This window comes from Bemisia tabaci, chromosome 9 (genome assembly GCF_918797505.1).
Source record: "Bemisia tabaci chromosome 9, PGI_BMITA_v3".
NCBI lineage: Eukaryota > Metazoa > Arthropoda > Insecta > Hemiptera > Aleyrodidae > Bemisia > Bemisia tabaci.
In genome coordinates this window covers 16,780,151-16,799,812 of record NC_092801.1, presented here as the reverse complement: position 1 = coordinate 16,799,812, position 19,662 = coordinate 16,780,151, and the positions used below count along the sequence as shown (strand labels likewise).

Here is a 19,662-nt window from a genome sequence, read left to right as displayed (position 1 = left end):
AGTTCTGAGAAATAGGGCACAGAAGAGAAGAGAGAGACTCTAATAAAACTAACGAATAAAAATCCGATTGAAAAAGTATTTATTGCACATACACAAATAAAAGAACTTTAGAAATTCTTAATAAAAGAGAAAACATAAAAACACAGACATAAACATGCATTATATGATCAAGATATAAATGGCAACGATGAGCAGTCTTAAAAATCAGAGTAAATATATGAGAAAATCTTCAGACAACAGCATTCGTTAAAAATTCATCAATGATCATGCAGCTAGCATTCTCGTTGAGAAAACTTTAAGGTTTACTCCAGTGAAATAGCTCTTTTAGTTTCCTATCAAACTGGGTTCACACTGAAAGTGATTTTCAGGCCCGACCCCAGTAAAAATGGCGTTTCATGTATCAGGGTTGCCATAGAATTTAGCAAATTACTTTTTCCTTTACACATTTAGGTAATAATTCCTGATAATTAAGGATATCGACGGTGAAACTACCAGACCACGTATCTCGTTTGCGGTGTTTAAAAATCTCCGCTCTCATTTTATTTTTTTTAAGAAGAACGATTCAATATTATTACTTGAAATTTTCACAGAATTTTCTTCGCACTGAGAGGAAAAATTACAGAAGTTTTCAAGAATCAACATTGAGAAGTTTTCTCATTAAAAAGTAAAGTATGACAGGAAGTTTGCGACGCCGCAAACTGAGATACGTGGTTTGGTAGTTTCACCGTCGATATGCTGGTTGGTTGGAATGACATAAGAAAACATTTTCTGAAACTGGAAAATGATTCAGATCTTTCTAACACAGTGGTCCGAACATTTTCTCTTCTGCGTGGTAATAATAAGGAGAAAAGTATCACAACTCACTGAGACAAGCTTTTGAACCATTCTGAGAGTCACAGTCGTAATTGTAAGTAGTTGGAATTGTTAGCCTCTTTCTTGTAACCGAATTGACCGTAAAACGGCACTAGGCTATCTTTACACTCCAGAGAAACTTTATAAACTTTCAGGTACTCAGCCAGGGCTGTCATGGTCCCGATCATTCTGGAAAAAATAATCAAATATCAAGCATATAGAGGGCGCCATTATCTAAAAGAATGGCAGGGGTTTTATTAAAAAATGTAATTTTCACTGTTTACAATGGACAAATTGTCACAAGAAAATTGAGGGGTTTCATAAATGCAAGATGTATTTGTCATTCAGCTGTACATATTTACAAAGATTCTAAAGATTTTGCTTGCTTTGATAACAAACCAACGATGAGTAGATATTTAAAAACTTTATCCACAAAAGAAGAGCCCCCCCCCCCCCCCCCAAATAATATTGAAAGGAAATCTGCACTGACGTATGTATTTCTTTACCACACAACTTATCAAAACTTGCGTTACCTCAATGGCGCTATTGACCAGAAAAATTGATCTTGAAAAAGCTTTTTAATTTTTGCTGATAATATGCTTATTGCTCTTATTTGACAGCGAGTTTGAAACTCTTTTCAAAGAAAAAATTAGCATCATAGAGCACTCTGAAAAAACAAGATTGCGACAAAAATGTAAGCTAAAACTTGAGCTTGTAAACCTAACAAAATTTAAATTAATTATACTGTAGACTTAAGTTCGTAATTTTGAATGATACCTGCAGTTGATGTTGCATATTTTATGCATTTTTGAGCTGAGAGTTTGTTACCTTAGCGTTTTTGGCTTTCCTGTTCTCAAGTTGTTAAGATTTCAAAAACTGAGGGGGATAAAATACAGGAAAAATTATAAAACTGTAGCACTCTTTTTCCTCTTCTTTTACATAGGACAATATTTTCTTTACTCAAATGGGTGGAGAGAAAGCACAAATTTACTCAGAGACATTTGGATTCCTACAAATTGGAGTGAAATAAAACTTCATAACTCGGTCCAAATAAAATAAAAATCAGAAACTTTTAGATAAAAAGCGTGTAACTCACAGTTTTCCGAGTTGTTTCCCTCGTTTTGTATCACAGACAACGACGTCTTCTATTCGACCTCGCTGTGAAAAAGAAAGAAAAAGATCTAAAATAACCAAGACAGGAGAGAGCAAAAAATATGAATGGCTATTTCTGAGCTCAATTACACAATTCAATTGATTGATTTATTAAAGACTTTATTCATTTACTTCAGATGTACCTGAGCTATTGCTTTGAGTTAGAGGGTTAAGAGGGAGATAAAAGTTAATCCACGGTCCAATCGCACTGCTATGAAATTTTTGAAAGAATCAGAGAGTTATTTTTCTTTCAAAACAAGCTTGATTCTTTATTCTGAAACCAACTGATTGAAAGGACTAAAAGAAGAAACAAGTGAGAAAAGCAATTAAAGAACACATGTTAGGCTAAATTTTAAAGAAAAAAGAGTATACTCACTATTCCACATTCATGAATGAATTTCTGTTCAATGACTAAAGTTGTTGTGGCTACAATTGTATTCGTTTCTAGATCTTCAACAACAGCTATGTAATATGTATTTGGGCATTGTTTCATTTGTGAAAACCGCTCTGTAAATTCAGAAAAGATTAAATAAACGCCTCTTGGTTAGAAAAAATAGGAGAAAAAATAGCCAATAAATTCTCCTTTTTATCATCTAAATAACTATAATAGGATGCAAATATCATTCCTCCAAAAGCTGCAAGGCTTAAAAATTGAAGCTTACTTTCAGGAAGATACTCAGGATTGAACAAAGCATTCTGTACTAAAGTAGCTACATATTGGGTTGGTCGCATAACATTTCAACAGAGTGTCTGACAGGTGTTCCCAACATGAAATTTCATGAAAAAAGCCTAAAGTCCATTAAAAATTCAAAAAGATACTTCTCAGGAGAGAAAAAGCTGATTACAATCCGACTAACCAAGGGTCGACGGTCATGATGACGTTTATTAGGAGACCATGTACATTCAGTGTCTCCCAAGTGCTATGCACAATGTCAATTCTATGTCGAATCATTAACTCAATTACTCATCTATTTTTGAAGTTAATGAATTGAGAACTGGAGTTAGGAGTTTTTAATTTCTGCTGTTTTCTGACTATCTAATTTGTTTTCCAAGTTTGTAGCATATTTCCACTGATTTTGTTTGCTTTTGAAAGAAATTCATTTCAGAAGATTTAGTTTTATAAAGTGATAGAGAAAAGAAAAAAAAAAAAAGAAAAAATGAAAACTTTTTTAGACAGAAAACAACTGAAATAGGTAAATTTGATAATGATTTGATTTAGGGGTGTGATCTAATTTTTACAAAGTTCATTCTCACCAAAACAACCCAAGAGTCCTATTTTACTCGCTTACTACACAATTATTTGTGATTTAAGTGAGAATAATAAATGAAATTTGAACTTACTTTTGAACTGATCAAACGTAACATCACCAGTAGATGTGAGTTTTGCTAAAAGACCAATGTAACCTGGAACAAAAGAGCCAACGATAACTGGGTGAAAAAAGTGTACCTAATTCAGCTAGGTACAAATTTTATGATTATGAACATAATGATTGGTCAACCTTCTGGAGTGTAGAGGTGGTAGCTCTGGCCTAATGATAGAGAGGTCTCCAGTTGGATTCTTGGCCAAACGACCCAAGTTTGATGGTCTGAGGCAAGGGTTACGCACAAGGCCTGCAAGGGGCTATGAGTAAAGGGATAAGAAGATCGAGTGTGGGATTAGTCTCCGCAGGCTATTTGTAAAATGGTTGGAAAAAAACTTATTACGGATCATGAATGTTCTATTTAGAAGCCCTTGTGATTAGGAAAAAACATTTCAGTAAATTATACTCATAACAATTTTAAAAATACCAATTGAATTGGGGTATTTTCTAATGTAGAGGGTTCTGCACAGCTTAATAGAGTCCAAGCGTAACAGAATAACTGATCTGACCAAAATTGTATAGGGGTTTCTTCTCTCTTTTTTAAAGCAACACCACACGTGGCCCAGATTGTTGGCAGATAAAATGAACTGTTGAAATATTAGCTTACCTTTGTGATAGTCATTGACGTTCAAAGGACGCAACTTCAAGTTGTCACCAGGATTGTTAGGAGAGATTGGAGGACTGAACTGGCTGGTATGCTTCGAGAAATCAATCAGCTTTAGCATACCATCATCAAAAAGATTCTGAAAAATTAATTACGAAACCATACATTGACCAGGTATTGATGAAAAAATTCAAACACTTTCATTAATATCTACGACAATAATAATTTTTGTCAGTTTAACTTTAATGGGAATATATTCAAGGAAAAATGATGACTTACACACATGCATATTTGTCGCTTCATGACGCTCTTTAGCCTCCTAAAACACTTTGTCAGCCTCTCTGATAAAATATAAATCTTTGGAAATGGCACATGTGAACTACCAGCAGCCTGATCGTTGACATTTATGTCAGCACGACAAGAATTGAAAATCGATACATTACGCAGCGCAGATAGGGCTATGTCTTGTCTTATCTTACCGACATAGCCAGTTGAAGTTTCGACGATCGGGCTGCAGGTGGTTCAATGTAACTGCTAAGCTCTGCCAAGATAACTACAAGCTATTGCACACCATTAGAGGGCGCTCTATCATGCGCCTGGCACAGGAGCCCAACATGTACCACAAGTAAGAATCAATATCTATTATTAGTTACCTACCTATAAAAAATCGCAATGAGTTTGGCGTATACTATTAGACACCACACTTAACACAATGCCTCTCGGGACAAGTTAAACTTTGGACATTCAAATTTATTAAGCATTTTCTAACTTCAGACGTTTGTGTCATGGGACATTACCCATTGAACATTTTAACTCGTCACCATGCTAACCTGCTGTGCTAAACACCAAGTTAGGTGGTGAGAGATAAAAGCAGTGCATAACCAAGAACCGAATAGTCACTGGGTCTCCAAGGATTGAGAACTTTTAAAGAATTTGTTACCCTGATAAATTTTACAACATGGAAATTACTTTAAGTTCCGTAAACCTGCGACACACAAATTGTGAGAGTACAGTTGTTACCTAACTCAATTACGCGGATTCAGCAAACCAAGAGGTTACGTCCATATTGTTAGTAACACCGGGGGCATAAGTCTGGGCAAATATGACCTTAAACTTGAAAAAGGCATAGCATAGGAGTGATCAAAGACCTGAAGATTTGAAACTCTACCGAAATGGCCATCGTCTGAAGGAAAAGCAAACAACTATGAGGTAGGAGAAAAGGTAACATTTTCTAAAAAATGATTAGTATGAATCCTGATAAAAATGAAAAAACTAACAAAATATTGAAAAAGGCAGTACGTGGAAAGAGCAGCTGAGATTAAATTTGGCAAAGAGGTGACTAAGATAATTGGCAGATAATGCACAAACCTCGAAATCTGTATCCATTTCTGCTGTAATTCGATCCTACACTTAGTTGCAGAAAAACACAAGAGGGTTGTAATGTGATCATCAGGAAGCTTCAAAGACGGTTTCTCGAGGCTTCAAAATGGTACCTCGAGCAACCTGAAGTAGTTGACCTTGCTCGAAATTCTCCACGTCTACTTTCGGAATTAAAAGTATTCGACGAACCGCACAGAAACTGAACTTTTTCCAGCATGGCAGCTTTCAAGTTCAACACAACTTTCCACTACCGCCATGCCATGTGATTCAGGAATGCGGCTTGCCAAGTTTTCAACAGCTGAATTTGTTTCACATATTTGAAAATTTCCCTCTGATCACCGTTAAAAATGCCAATTAAAATAAATGAATAAATATAATGATTACTTGCGATAAAGAAAAAACATTTTTATGCTTCCAAGTGTGATTAAGTTTTACAAAAAAGTTCTACCCGGCAACGGTGGTTTGCAATGTTTACATCGCATTGTTTTGATTCCGTTATCAAATCAGTCGTTACCTCAGCAGATCTTGCCAAAGTCCTCGAAAAGTGATTATCATTGCTAGTATACTAGTTCATTTTAAACAGTTGAAGATGATTTTGGAAGATGAAACCTCGGTCCATCTAATGTAGTTTTCAGTTTTGCAACTCTCCGAAAAGTCACCTTCACCTTGTCAGAAATTTTCCCTCTGTGAGAACTTAACACTGTGTTTTCAAGTACTTTCTGTGTGTTCTGTGACCTTTGTCAGCCGAAAAATCACAAAATGATGCCCTATTCATACATCAAGATGCCGCTTCGAACTGCTTCTGCCTTAGCATTCACTTCTGCATTTTCAGTAGGAGCATTAATGTTCATGAAGTTCCGCACGCGCAAGAAACTTGTGCACCCAGACCGGTATGTTGTGCTTATATCGGGCTGTGATACAGGTTTAGGTTTCTCACTGGCTTCCCATTGTCAAGAGCTGGGTTTATCAGTATTAGCAGGATGCCTTGATAAAAATAGTGAAGGTGCTGTCAGCCTTCAAGAACGTGGGGCTCACCTAATTGAACTCGACTTCACTGACTACCGTACTATTCAGAATGCCTTGGAGGAAACAAAGCAGTACTTACAACTGCATCCTGAAAAAGGTTTGTTTGCATTTCTATTTTCTTTTTGTTCAGATTCTATTTGTTTTTCTGCTTTTATTATAAAAACACACCTCATCATATGTCGCCTCCGGCTCCGCGATATGCTACAGGCCAAACCAAGTGCATTCTGATGACATCACTTGATTTCATTACCTAAAAAAAATCATGTGCAGTTCACTAGAGACTGTGCTGAGAAAAAACAATGGTATCAACAAATTAAAATTTTTTGAGTTGCGCAAGCTCCTTATTCAAATTTTAGATGGTTTTCAGTGTTCTTTTTGTTCCTAGAAAATGGTTTAATTAGTTCTGGTTCTTCGGCATAAACTGAAAAACACTGGCATCCCCGAAAGTAAATTCCAAAGAATTCTTGCAGCAGAATCACTGTAAAAGATACTAGAAAAAATTACCTATTTTGAACAAAAAATGCTGTACTCATTCTCCTTCAGGAGCGCCTGTGAAACCAGAACCTTAATTCATAATGGCATTCATTACAGGTAGCTATTTGAGAATAATTGCTGTCTTTAATTTTTTGTTGGCAATGCTTCAAATTCAGTGTTTCAGTTCAGCTTACCTCTCTTCATATATTGTAATGACAACTGAGGATACAGAAAACATTCGCTCACTTTTTGGTCCTCGCTTCTCAAACCCGCTTTAATATTTTGACTTGCGTATCAGCTAATGTTTCACACAGGCTTATTGTTCCTGGCAATATTACCTTTTTTATTCCATCCCAAACTTACAGCTCTGTGATCATGTACTTAGTATGACTTAGTACGGCATAAAAGTTGAAATCAGAACTATCTTTGAAAATTTAACGTCAAAAATTGGATGAAATGAAGATAACCTTGTAGAAAAAAGCGTTTTAACCACTGAATATTGAATAGTTTACAGTGAATCCTTGAGCGTGGAGTTTTTTCCCAAAGTGATTGAGCTCCTCCCTCCTAACACAAAACAATCAATTTCTAGAAAATACATTTTTCACATCAATACATCTTGTGCTGAGTTAGTTTTAATTAGTTATCTTTTATTTTCCCCTAGAACTTGGAGCTGTCGTCAATAATGCTGCCGTCATGTGTTTTGGCGAGTTTGAATGGTTGACAAAGGATATTATTGACCATCAAATCCAAGTCAATTTTACTGGCACACTCCACTTCACAAACACATTCTGTTCCCTAGTTCGAGAATCAAAAGGTAACAAAATGCAATATGTTTGATATGGTTAAAATTTGTCCACCAAAATGAGATGGAATGACACAAAATACACCAATAATTTTTATCTAAATCCCATTTACAATACTCAATTATCAGTACCTACCTAGTTAATCACTCTTTACTTAGTTATGAGGATTTTTTAGTTCACATTTACTGTAACAGTTGGATCCAGAAGGAAGTCCAAGTGGGAGGCAATCTGATGATCCGTTTTATATGTAGTTTTTGATGAATGAACTCTTAGAGCTCCTGAAAAGCATATTGCCGGTAAAACTGGAGGAATTTCTATCTTGTTTACGGTGTTTCAAAATCTCCACTCCCGTTTTATTCATCCAAGAAGAACAAACCACTGCTATTCTTTGAAATTTTCGTACCTATATTATTCTTCACACACAGAGGAAATAATCAGGAAAGTTTTCAAGAAATGACTGCGAGTATTTTTCATTTGAAAAATAAAGTATTACAGGAGGTCAACACCGTCACAAACCAAGATACAAGTTCCTACAATTTCACGGTTGATATCTAGATGCTATTTTTCTCAATATTTTTCCATTAAAGGAAGTACCTTCAGTTGGAGATACCGACTCTTACAAGTTGTGGTTTGCTCCAAAAATAGTGTAAGTAGGCATTTCCTTTGAATGGGCACTTTTAGATTTTATGAATGAGACTCAGAAGTACCTATGCATAGTCTACCGGGTTTGCCTCACTCCAAACATTATTTCGAAACCAATTACCTACTTAACGAAAATACTAATTTTTGTTGTGGATTTTATTTTCAAGTTACTTACTTCTGAAATATTTTCATGTTGTTTTAGGTAGAATAATTAACATCACAAGTCATTGTGCTGATGCTTGCTTACCTGGGTTGTCCGTTTATGGCGCTACTAAGGCTGCTCTGAAAGCGTGGAATGATGCTCTAAGAATTGAACTAAGCAAATTTGATGTTCGTGTCATATCATTTTTACCCGGTGAGTTTAGTTGCAATTTGTTTGCTGTAACAATCACAATAATTGAATCGACGTATGCAAAAACATCCATTGTCCAATTCAGGGTTTCATAATTGCAGTGGGTTCCTTTTGTCCCAAGACACTGACGAATAGGATCGATCTCTTCTGTAAATGTTTCATTACACTTAGGGGATTATTTATAAAATTGTTCTACATTTCTAAAGTCTTAAACCATCTTGTGTCGTTAAGTTAAAATGAAATTGTCCACTCAAATTCTGAAACACTGTCTTGGACATCGGACGTTTTCGCATACGTCGATTCAATTATGCAACAGTGTGGTGTTAAAGTTCGGACAATGTCACCAAAAGTAACAACCCTAACAAGCCTAAGGGTATTTTTTATGTATGAGTTTATGAAAGGACTTCCAAATATGTTCTCTTAGATGTAAAATTAAACCTCTCTTTTGAAAAATTTAAATTTTCACCCAGTACTCTTAAAGACGAAAAGGTGTATGTAGGTAGTACAAAAATTGTTTTCATTGACTCCAGATATCAGAGTTTAAAACCTATTCAGTCATTTAGCCCTTTCAGTTTTATCAAGACAACAAGAATTAAAGAAAAAAATATTTGAAAAGGGCAATCAAGGAGATCAAGGAAAATTTTGCACTGTGTCTCAAAATACTATTTTCAACAGATCTCTTGCAAAAAAATTTCTGCCCCATACTTCAAGTGTAAGGGATCAGGAGCTTTTTCCTTGCACAAAATTTGTTAAAAATATGACCACTAGCTATTGATATAACACTTAAAATATTAATGAATTTCCATGTGAATGTTGAAGTGAAGTGTTGAAAGACTACATCATTCTTCACCCTACAAGTGACTTAACATTAATTACTGAGTTATAATAATAATTAATTTAACAAGCTATTAATTTTTCTCTTACATTTTGCAGGTGCCTTTTTTGGACAGAGCAATATTCTTGCCAATCAAAGAGAGAGAACTGCGGAGATGGAGGCCAACATGCCGAAAAAAGACCTCCAAATTTATGAAGATTATTTTAAGAGGTAAGTATTGTACCTAATAATGGAAATTTTTTATCATTGCAATACCAATCTGTGATGAAAGAGCGATGCTATTTTTCAAATCCCCTCTTCCTTTACTGCCATGCTAAGGAAGAACGCCGTATGAACATTCGAGAGCTGCCAAATTTCCGCGGATAAAACATGTATTTTTAACGATATTTATGCTTATTTTTCCTTGAAATTTTAAGATATTTTAGATTATGTTGCGAACAAAATAGTCTGAAAAATTGGAAGAAAAATATTCACAATTTCCCCAATGAATTCGTACTTCATCAGAGGAAATTTGGCAACGCCTGAAGGTTCATACGGCGTTTTCCCTCAGCATGGCAGCATAGTACATAGAGTACTTTTGTATGTCTCAGTAATGAAGTGCAATGCTGTTTGAAACCCATTTTAAATTAATTTTAACCACCCCCCCCCCCCCCCACAAAATGTATGGATAACCGACAATAGAATGTAAGGCTGCTTGGAAGCTCCTTTTTCGTTGGACTGAAGGCAGGTGGATCAGTTTGTAATGCAAAAAAAAACATGAGGCCCCTTGTGAAAATTCAAAAAGTAACAATTCCGTTGTAAGCGCATTTTCGCTTTTTTGCTCTTAATCATATTGACTTGTGACAAGCTGGTCGACGGTTTTGTATCCTATGTGGAGCCATCTATGGGCTACTTTAGTGCCCTCTGTCTTATGAACTTTGGTATCTACTTCAAAAAGGCATTTTGGCAAAGAATAAGGAGGAAGACATCAATCTAATCGCAAGGGTTGAAAGTGAATCCATCCGTCGAATTCTAGTGAGCGTTTTCAACCAAATTATTGCTTGTAACTTACTCCGAATTTATCAAATTTCATTCTGTCTACCTACACAAAATGATGGTGAAACTGCAAAATTGTGAATCATAGTTTGCAAAACTGCAGAGTTCCTCTCCTAGTTTATTTTTTAAAGGAAAATGGGAAACTTTCCCAACGTTTTGCCTTGTGTGAAGAACACTCTGTGGAAATTTTAAGCAAATTTTAATCTATTTCGATGAAGTGAAATCAGAGTAGGTAGAGATATTGAAACACTGCAAACAAGATTCGTATTCTTGCTGTTTCATCATCGATATACTGAGGACACTGTATGGAACAAATATAAAATTGTGTTATTCTGTTAAGAAACAAGACATTAGCTCAGATTGTTTGTTTGGCTTCCTAACTCACTTTTAATTTTTTCAAATTTTTCAGGTATTTCAACTATATCCATTCCTTCTCGTTAAAAGTGCCTGCACGACAGATAGAAAATGAAGAAATCTACGAAAAATTTACGGATGCGCTACTTGCTGAGAACCCTTACCCGCATTACAAAATTAGTCCTTTTAAGTACTCGTTCTATCATTTCTTGTTCAAAGTTGTGCCAACAAAAGTTAAAGACAAACTTGTAGAAAGATTTATCAATATGCCTCGATGGAATAAATAATTTTTTTTTCATTTGATGTAATTCAGAGAATCAAGACTGAAAAAAATTTAGGCAGTGCATCTTGCCCAAAAGATAATGCTAATAGTTAAGGAGCACTTTGTATCTTTTATTCCAAAAATCTTGTAATTTATAGTTATGCCCCAAATTCTGTTGGTCGGGCTGATTAGTTCTTATGGCCATAAGCAGGGGTGCAGGAACTTCTCGACCTGGCAACTGGCAGTTTCCCATCAGTTGCGCTTGAAAATGGGAAGGCCTCAGAGAATGTATGTACAACTATCCAGAAGAGCTTTCTTCAAATTACTCAAAGCCAGACCAAAAAATTTCAGTCGCGTCATTTTTTCTGTTGAGATTAAGTTTTTAAATTGCAGATCCAAATCTACTCAGTGAGCCATTATCTCAGATTACGTACTCAAGACTAAAGATCAATCCTTTTGTTGAAGGGCTTCATCACTATTTCGAACTCCTTAAAAATTTATTGCTTTCTTTCATTTATGTCCTGATCATGAGGCCTGCACCAGTTGTAAATTGATGGCGATTAAGTGCTAATTTGTGGCTTTTAATACTTTATACCCTAATTGTAGAGCTTTTCTGAACCATCCACCAGAGTTTGTCTGTTGTTTGTGTGTTTTCCCAGCATTGTAGGAACATGCATTTAAAAATTATTAGCACAGAATGTGATCAGAATCTTGTCCTCTTGTGCAAAACAGCAGCATCACAACTAAATTAAGTTACCAAACCACAATTGAACTTGTGTAAATTATTTCATAAATTTTCACATCACAGATTTCTCGATACTCATCAATTTACCCTGTTGTTTTTAGAAAAAATCCCTTGTGTATTATTTTTATCCACCATGATTAGGTAACGATTTTTTAATGGAATAGTATGATTTCCCCATAACGGTCGCCCATAATTCTTAGCAATTAAAAAAAAAAAAAAACCAATTGAAAATTGAGGTGATTAATCAGGAAAAATATGTATAGTGTCACAGACTTTGTACCTACAAATCCTGAAAAATAATGATTTGAGAACCAGGCTAGTGTTGTCAACGCTGATTTTGAAGTAAAAGGGTAACCTTTGGCGATTAATTAGTATTGTTTAAGGGTGTATCGACGGTAGTTTCTTGGTGAGGCTTCCGATGTTTACGAATATTGCCTTTTTGAAGAAAAAACATAAGAAAGAAGTAATCTTGAGATACTTATTCTTAGCTCTAATTTGTGAGCCCTTCAAATCTTCGATTTAATTTAAATCAACTTAGAGAAAATCCCCAAAATTACGAAAAAATTTCCAAGCAGCTTTGAAAAATGTTCTCTACCTAGGTACCTCAAGGATTGCCATTTTTCATCTTTTCCAACATCTTTTTCCCCCCTTTTTAGAGTTTTACCTAAATGACAGTAACAGAAACAGCTTAGTAGGTACAGTTTTTCGGAACCAAATCGCTCAATTGAAGCAGCCAGTTTTGGTGGAGTGACCAGAGTTGAGTCGCTTGGAGGACAAGGCGCATAAGTGCAGTTTTTGCCATTTCGAGAAATATGTGTTTAAAGTTTCGAAATCACATGGATCCTTATGGCCAAGAGAAAGTTCAAACTGACTTATTAATGCTTAAAAATTGAAATTTGGCAACAAATTTTTCACATAAAGTGCATTAAGACTTGTTTTACTTGAAATCATTAACATCTCAATTTTTTCAAACCCTGCTTTTATTTGTCTACGTCCTCCAAGCGCCTCAGTTCTCCTTTTTCATGAAAAATGAAATCGTGAAATTTTGTGAGAAATATTTCGTGCAACTCCATGAAAGATTTGAAATGTACGAAAAATATGATTCTGCACCCAATTTTGTAACACAACTGAGGAATTTAATGATAGAAAATTAATTTTAACACCTGCATCAGAGATCAGATCATCTCCTAAAATCATGAAAATATACCTAAAGCAGATTCAAATTGATGACCGTCAGTTCAAAAGATAATTTTTCAATTCAGTTTATTTTTCCATTGGTCTTCTGCCCCAAGAGCAAATAGCGCGCTCTTTGATATAAATTGGAGCAACTCAGACTTAAAGCAATTAATTTGATATATGTGAATGTGGGTTGCATAAAAAGCCTCTTTAATTATATTTTTTAATTTAGAGATATTTCTCAGCCTCATGAAATTCCATTTGAAATTTCAGCAAACTAATTTTTTTAAGGAAAAATGTATTTGAGATCTGGTTTACATTTATTCTCTACACTTTTTTTCATCTACACCATTTGACCCCGTAGCAGCCAAAGATATTACTCTACCGTGATAGTGAAGAGAGCAGTAAGTGCATGCTGGGATGAACCTCGAGACACATACTTAAAAGCATGTCTTCTTCTTCTTCTTCTTCTGCCCTCTGACTAGGGCCGTGACCCTGTTTGTCTAGCCTCTAAAACAGTAATATGATGCCGATGAGAGAGATCACTTAATTCTCCGGGGATGAAAGGCAGCTCTGTGCCCATCTCTTGGGCGGTCGTCCGGGTTGCCTTTGGCTATGAGGTCGTCCTACCATACAAATCTTGGCAAGCCTTTCCCCGTCCATCCTCTCAACATGTTCCGACCACATTTTCCGGCGCATCTTGGTCCATTTGGCAATATCTTGAATTTGGCACTCTTCGCGAATTGACTCGTTGGTCTGCCTATCTCGGAGCGTAAAGCCTGCTATTTTCCTCAGGACTTTCATTTCTACGGTCCGCAACTGTTGTTTAGTGCGCTTCGTGTCCGCTCGGGTCTCCGCAGCGTAAGTCAGCACAGGTCTTACAACCGTTTTATAAACTCGAACTTTGCTCTCTTTAGCCATGTACTTATTCCTCCAAACCATTTCATTTAGGCATCCGGCTACTCTAGTTGCCTTGATTGTCTGACTCCGCACCTCGGTCCCTAAATCCTTCACACTCGTTATTAAAGCGCCCAAGTACTTAAACTGCATTACTTGTTCAACTACGGTACCGTCCACGACTAGCTTACATCGTATTGGATTTTTGCTGATGACCATACTTTTTGTTTTTTTAGCCGACACTTTCATGTTGAATACCTCTGCAGCCAGGTTGAAGGAATGGAGCATTCTTTGCAGATCATCCTCGGAGCTTGCTACTAAAACAGCATCGTCTGCATAACAGATTATATTGATATTCGAATTGCCTAGCCGATAGCCTCTCTTAAATCTAACTGCATCGATTAGCTTATTCATTAACAAATTGAATAGAAAAGAGCTGAGGGAGTCCCTTGTCTTACTCCTCTGTTTACAATGACTACATCAGAGGTTCCCTCCCTGGTGACTATCCGTGTCTTGGTGTTCGAGTTCAAGTCGGCAACTATCTCGATGAGACACCTGGGAACATTCCGCTCGTTAAGTATCCTCAAGACATCTGTTCTCCGTACGCGGTCGAATGCCTTCTCCAAATCCACAAAACATAAAAATAAAGGCTTGTTGAACTCGATGGATTTCTCTGCCAATTGTCGTACCATGAATATGGCATCGTTGGTGCCATCGTCGTCGTCGTTTTAAAAGCATGTGCTAACTAAAATGTACTTACTGCTATCTTCGCTATCACAGCAGCCCCTGAAGCCAAAGCTTTTATGGGGGAATTCCAAGCTTTCAGAAATGAAGTACGAGCCCTACTCTTAAATCAGGAGAAGAACAAAAGAAAAAAAGAAATGTATAATTTATTTTTGATCAGAGAGTCTTCTCCGTCTCTGCCACCTCTGCTGAATTGGAAATCGATATTTTTTTGAAATTGCCGCCTTTTTGACTCGAAACCATCTTTAGCCAATCATAATCTCTGGTTTGGAATATGCCGAAAAATGAAAATGAACCGAGAAGGAGCACGCTGGTTCACTTTCCAGTTCCTAACCTCCTTGGTAACTTTGTTTTCTAAGTGACGTGACGTGCCGAGTGGCCTTTCCGTGTGGCTGGCCACCCTTTTTGGCAATTTTCCCCTTTTTTCTCAAGTAGCAAGTCTAATATAGCATCATGTAAGTAATTTTTTAGTGCATTTTGAATCTAAAGCGTTGAAAGTTTGACGAACTCATCTTCCAATCTATCGCCCCGGTACGCCACCCGTCAGCACGTGTATGCCCGCGTGCTAAGTGTTCAACCCTTCTGGTTTTGCGTTTTATAATTTAGTTGCTTCTTTATATCTGTTTTCCATCGCCAACTGGTGCTTTTCTATTGTTTGGTCTGAATTACATACCCTATGCAAGTTGGATTGTCATGTCCTAACAGTGCGGGGACCACCCGATAGGCCTACTCTGATTGGCGCCATTACACCTTGTAGATTGTCGTTAACCCACCATTAGATAGAAAAAGTAAAATAGCAGTGAGTCGCTGCTTTCATCTCATTCATGTTCTTTCGTTCTTTATATAATTGTCTGAAGGTGATTAGTCACGGTTTTTGGCGTGGTCGAACTGGCATGTGGTAAATTGCACTGATTACGTTTAAAATCTTGGCGGATTTCGAATTTATAGCCACAATAAGAACAAAAGTCCCTGCGCATGAGTCTCCAGAATCGTTCTCAACTGCAAAATTGGCATATCTTGGAGGAGTCAAAACAGAACATTGCTTGGCGAAAGACCTCGCCTTCGATACAATCACTAAATGCAAGGCTTTTTTCAAAACAAAATAGTCGTATTTTGTTTAACGAAACAACTCGGAACATCTCACAAGAACCGTATTTTGTTTGGATGTTTTTTTGTTAAGGGGTATGGCCTATTATTATTTGTTTTTGTATTTTTCATAATTTGGCAACGTTTTTGGAATTTTGTTTCAAAGCATATGAAAAGTTCTCCAAGCTTGTTTCGGCGAGGTTGAAACAGGATTCGCACTTTTGGCAGCTCCACTCTTATTGGCTGCGAACAAAAGTGATGCAAAGAACAGGAAACATGTTTCGTCCCCCTCTATACTGGAGGCCTGGGCCTTAAAACTGGTACTATGGCCCGAGATAGGTTGTGGTGGGCCTGCAGGGGAGTAATGTTCATTTCCTCCCAATGGTTCCATCGAACATACCTGTGTGCATTTTTAATCCTTAATTTATCTCTCCACAGGTCCAAAGTTTCAAGGGATATGTTAAATGAGGCTGTCGCAGCAGTCCTCAAAGTCTCTAAAGATCCAGCAAAGAAAAGGAGATTCTTGGAAACCGTCGAGCTTCAGATTGGATTGAAGAACTATGACCCCCAGAAGGATAAGCGTTTCTCCGGAACAGTGAAGTATGTCACCTCAATATCATGACCTATTTTCACAGCTTCACCAAAGATTTGCTCAAAAATCCAGTTCTTGCCGAAACAGAAGTTGTTTCTGGTATCTATTTAGCCCTTAGGCCAATCTCATTCTCACTCACTGGTGCCCCAAAACATCAGGAACTAAGAGAAAGTAGCTATTTTTAGCTTCATATTTGTCGTACTTACTGATCTGAGCGTAATGTGGCAGGGAGACAATTTGGTATGATTTTGAAAAGCGTTCTTAGAATTTTTTAAGTCACTTTGGTGGGCCTGTGATTCTAGGGAGCTGAGCAAGATTCGGCGGACCTTCACCCAAGGTCTTAAAATAATTGGGGAGGTTTGTAAGCTTACTAACCGTTAGTTGTACTTCAGTTGTGGCTGCTTTTGGTAAGTATGATTTGAATACTAGTGTTCTTAGTTGAGTTTTTTCTTGAAACTAATTGATTTTCAGAGCCATTTAATGTGTAGTTGCAATTAAACAAGGCAGAGAAATGGTGCTGGATCCACACCATTTTGCAGGGAAAACAAAGCCCAAAAGTTTCATAAATTTCAATTAGTGTTTTTTCTTGTTGCCATTGAAGCAATCTCAATGCCTCACTCAAGCCTATTAGTCCAATGACCTTTTCAACTCAGCCTGTCTAAATTTTGATGAAAACTGGACGATAGGATGAAGAAACAAGCTTTCTACATTCTTTGCTGTATAAAATCACCGCTGAATCTATTCTTTTGACTTGCTGTGATTCATGTAAAGAGCCCCTGCAAGTCAGTTCTCGCTGTGAACAAGATCATGTGAAGGAACTGTGCTTTCATTCCCTAGGATTCAAGGCCATATTCTTGAGGAGTTTTAAATACAGAAAGGAACCAAGCCACATCAGCTTGCCAAGTTTAACTGGGCAATTAAATTTTTTACGAGAGAACGTTGGTTTGGATTGCTTTGAAAATTTAAGGAACTTGCTTCTTACCACGGGGAATTTTCACTGAAATTTGCACGAAAATCCGCACAACCATTTTCATGTAAAAAATTAAATTGCCCAATTAAATTTGGCAACAGCTGATTTGGCTTGGTTCCTTTCTGTTTGACGCGGTCCAAATAATATGCAGTAGCTAGGATAAATTCCCTTTGTCTGACAGAATTATTAGTGTTCAATCTCAGATTGAGGTATATCGCTGTGGCTTTCCTATGATGATTTTTTACGGATCGTATTAGACTTTTCTCTGATTCATCTTTTTAACCTGAGGAAATGTAATTTATGATATAGCTTTAGGTACCACAACTTGCAACTTAATATCTATCTAATGACTCTTTCGTTTGCTGTGATGAACACAATTTGGCATGTATTACCTGATCCGTTTGATGCAACTCTTAGCTGAGCCAACGAAAGTCATTTCTCTCTGTGTTGACCTTCTTCTGTAGCTCTTGTATAATCAGTCTTCCGGCCAATGTAGACCAAAAATTTTCCTCTGTGAGTCTCATTTGACTGTCCTGGACTAGTCCTGAGCTTAATAGTAGAAGTTTTACTTTTCAGACTGAAGTACATCCCTCGACCAAAAATGCAAGTCTGTATTCTTGGTGATGCTCAACATTGTGACGAAGCTAAAGCCAACAACATCCCATTCATGGACGTGGAAGCCTTGAAAAAACTGAACAAAAACAAGAAGCTTGTCAAGAAATTAGGTAATTTTAAGCTTAGAATTGTGTTCCTTTTTAGATAGTTTCAGATTTTTTCAATGCAAGGAACCGTCTCTTTCATTTTTTTTTTTTTTTTTTTTTTTTACTTCATTCACTACATTCTAGCTCCCTCCTCATCTTTGTCAGCTTTTCCATTTCATTGAAGCGTTCATTTTGTCAAGATGATTAGTCGGATTTTATTCAAAATAGAGTTTTCGACGGAAAAGTAATACCTAGATGTACATGTAGATGAATCTACACTCATGAGGATATTTCAAAATTGTGATCGGAAGTGCTTCAAGTAAAAATACCTATCAGGTGTTTATTTCGAGAAAGTGCTAACTCATCTTCAACACATTATGCTTCTGTTTTTCATTTTGAGACAAAATTCCAGCACCTCAATCTAAAGTTTTTTAATGAGTCGAAAGTTCTTGTTGACATTTTGACAGTAAATTGAATAATTCTATTTTTATTCGAGCTTTTTTGTTTATTTGTTTTTTAGAGCTAAGTTTATTTTTTAAGAAATAAATTACGCTTGTACATTTTCTTCATTTGAGAAAAAATTACAGCTTCTAATCTTGCTTATTTCGAAAAGGTGCCAACTCGGTACGTCCAACATCCAGTTTTTAAAACGAAAAAATGTAGTGAACGTCCTGCAACTTTCGCGTCAACCAAGTCTCTTTATGATAGACCTTAATCACCCAGAGCCTTTTCATCGTTCAAATTTTTCTCCCCCTGTGCAGCTTTTCTTGTCTCCTGAAAAGTGTCGTTTTTCAGAGTCAGCATTTTCTGAAATGAATGCTTTAATTTTGCCCGAAAATCTTTCTCTGTTGCTATCTCTAATCTCTCCATATTTTTTTTGCAGCCAAGAAGTATGACGCTTTTTTGGCCAGTGATGCGCTGATCAAACAGATTCCTCGTCTGTTGGGGCCTGGTCTGAACAAAGCTGGTAAATTCCCTGGTCTCCTGTCTCACACTGAGTCCATGATGCAGAAGATAGATGAAGTCAAATCCACCATCAAATTCCAGATGAAGAAGGTAAGTTTGTTACATCCGAGGAATCTTTGATTTGAAATTTATATCTCTCGTAATCAGTATTTTAATTTGTAAGAGACATCTAAAAATTGTCTAGGAGCCTCGGAGTTTTCTTATATTGGTGTCTAATTGACTCAGTGAAAATGGAAATAAACCAACTCCCTAAAATGAAAATGTTTCAGACTCAAAGAACAGGGCTGAAGATTGAAAAGTTTGGTGAAGGAAAAGCTCTTTGGTGTCAGAGATCATACCAACGTATCAAACAGAAGGAAATGAATTTTAAAAATTTCGAATGAAACCAGTTGTATATATTACTCACCTCTTAATTTGTTTTAAATTTTATCTTCCAGGTTTTGTGTCTGAGTGTTGCTGTTGGTAACGTAGGCATGACCCAAGATGAACTTGTACAAAACGTCCACCTGTCAGTCAACTTCTTAGTATCGCTTTTGAAGAAGCACTGGCAAAATGTCAGGTCACTCCACGTCAAGTCTACCATGGGACCTCCCCAAAGACTGTACTAAATTTTCACCTGTTAGACTAGTTTTTTAATAAATGTTTTGACTTAA

The 19,662-nt window shown here is 36.6% G+C and overlaps 4 protein-coding genes across 4 annotated transcripts in view; 2 read left to right on the top strand and 2 right to left on the bottom strand.

The window, feature by feature from the left end:
- pug (pug C-1-tetrahydrofolate synthase, cytoplasmic) overlaps positions 1-986 on the bottom strand; it is a 34,734-nt gene extending 33,748 nt beyond the window's left edge. The window contains exon 1 of the mRNA XM_072304310.1: positions 865-986. The gene's annotated coding sequence lies outside the window, so the exon portion shown is untranslated. The remainder of the gene's footprint in view (positions 1-864) is intronic.
- Positions 894-4,454, bottom strand: Gnpnat (glucosamine 6-phosphate N-acetyltransferase). The gene is made up of 6 exons (XM_072304440.1): positions 4,449-4,454; positions 3,973-4,108; positions 3,346-3,408; positions 2,381-2,511; positions 1,949-2,010; positions 894-1,041 (listed from the first exon to the last, which is right to left on the bottom strand). The coding sequence occupies exons 1-6, from the start codon at positions 4,452-4,454 to the stop codon at positions 894-896; spliced, it is 546 nt and encodes a 181-aa protein (XP_072160541.1).
- Positions 4,455-5,829: 1,375 nt separating this feature from the next.
- sro (SDR family oxidoreductase shroud) lies at positions 5,830-11,939 on the top strand. The gene is made up of 5 exons (XM_019048716.2): positions 5,830-6,472; positions 7,511-7,663; positions 8,497-8,649; positions 9,580-9,691; positions 10,926-11,939. The coding sequence occupies exons 1-5, from the start codon at positions 6,109-6,111 to the stop codon at positions 11,155-11,157; spliced, it is 1,014 nt and encodes a 337-aa protein (XP_018904261.1). The 5' UTR covers positions 5,830-6,108; the 3' UTR covers positions 11,158-11,939.
- Positions 11,940-14,994: 3,055 nt separating this feature from the next.
- Positions 14,995-19,662, top strand: LOC109035182 (large ribosomal subunit protein uL1). Its single transcript, XM_019048717.2, has 5 exons — positions 14,995-15,149; positions 16,219-16,380; positions 17,919-18,067; positions 18,927-19,099; positions 19,447-19,662. Coding segments are annotated over exons 1-5 (657 nt in total). The 5' UTR covers positions 14,995-15,147; the 3' UTR covers positions 19,618-19,662.

What these genes read in the sequence shown, in the direction of transcription:
- Gnpnat (XM_072304440.1), bottom strand. An exon ending in CGTCAATGACTATCACAAAG is followed by an intron (nt 3,409 to 3,972) that starts GTAAGCTAATAT and finishes CTTTTGTTCCAG; the next exon opens with GTTACATTGGTCTTTTAGCA. An exon ending in TACGTTTGATCAGTTCAAAA is followed by an intron (nt 2,512 to 3,345) that starts GTAAGTTCAAAT and finishes CTGAATTTACAG; the next exon opens with AGCGGTTTTCACAAATGAAA.
- sro (XM_019048716.2), top strand. Translation starts at nt 6,109, where the DNA reads ATGATGCCCTATTCATACATCAAGATGCCGCTTCGAACTGCTTCTGCC. An exon ending in CCTAGTTCGAGAATCAAAAG is followed by an intron (nt 7,664 to 8,496) that starts GTAACAAAATGC and finishes ATGTTGTTTTAG; the next exon opens with GTAGAATAATTAACATCACA. An exon ending in TGTCATATCATTTTTACCCG is followed by an intron (nt 8,650 to 9,579) that starts GTGAGTTTAGTT and finishes TACATTTTGCAG; the next exon opens with GTGCCTTTTTTGGACAGAGC.
- LOC109035182 (XM_019048717.2), top strand. An exon ending in GAAGCTTGTCAAGAAATTAG is followed by an intron (nt 18,068 to 18,926) that starts GTAATTTTAAGC and finishes TTTTTTTTGCAG; the next exon opens with CCAAGAAGTATGACGCTTTT. An exon ending in TCAAATTCCAGATGAAGAAG is followed by an intron (nt 19,100 to 19,446) that starts GTAAGTTTGTTA and finishes TTTATCTTCCAG; the next exon opens with GTTTTGTGTCTGAGTGTTGC.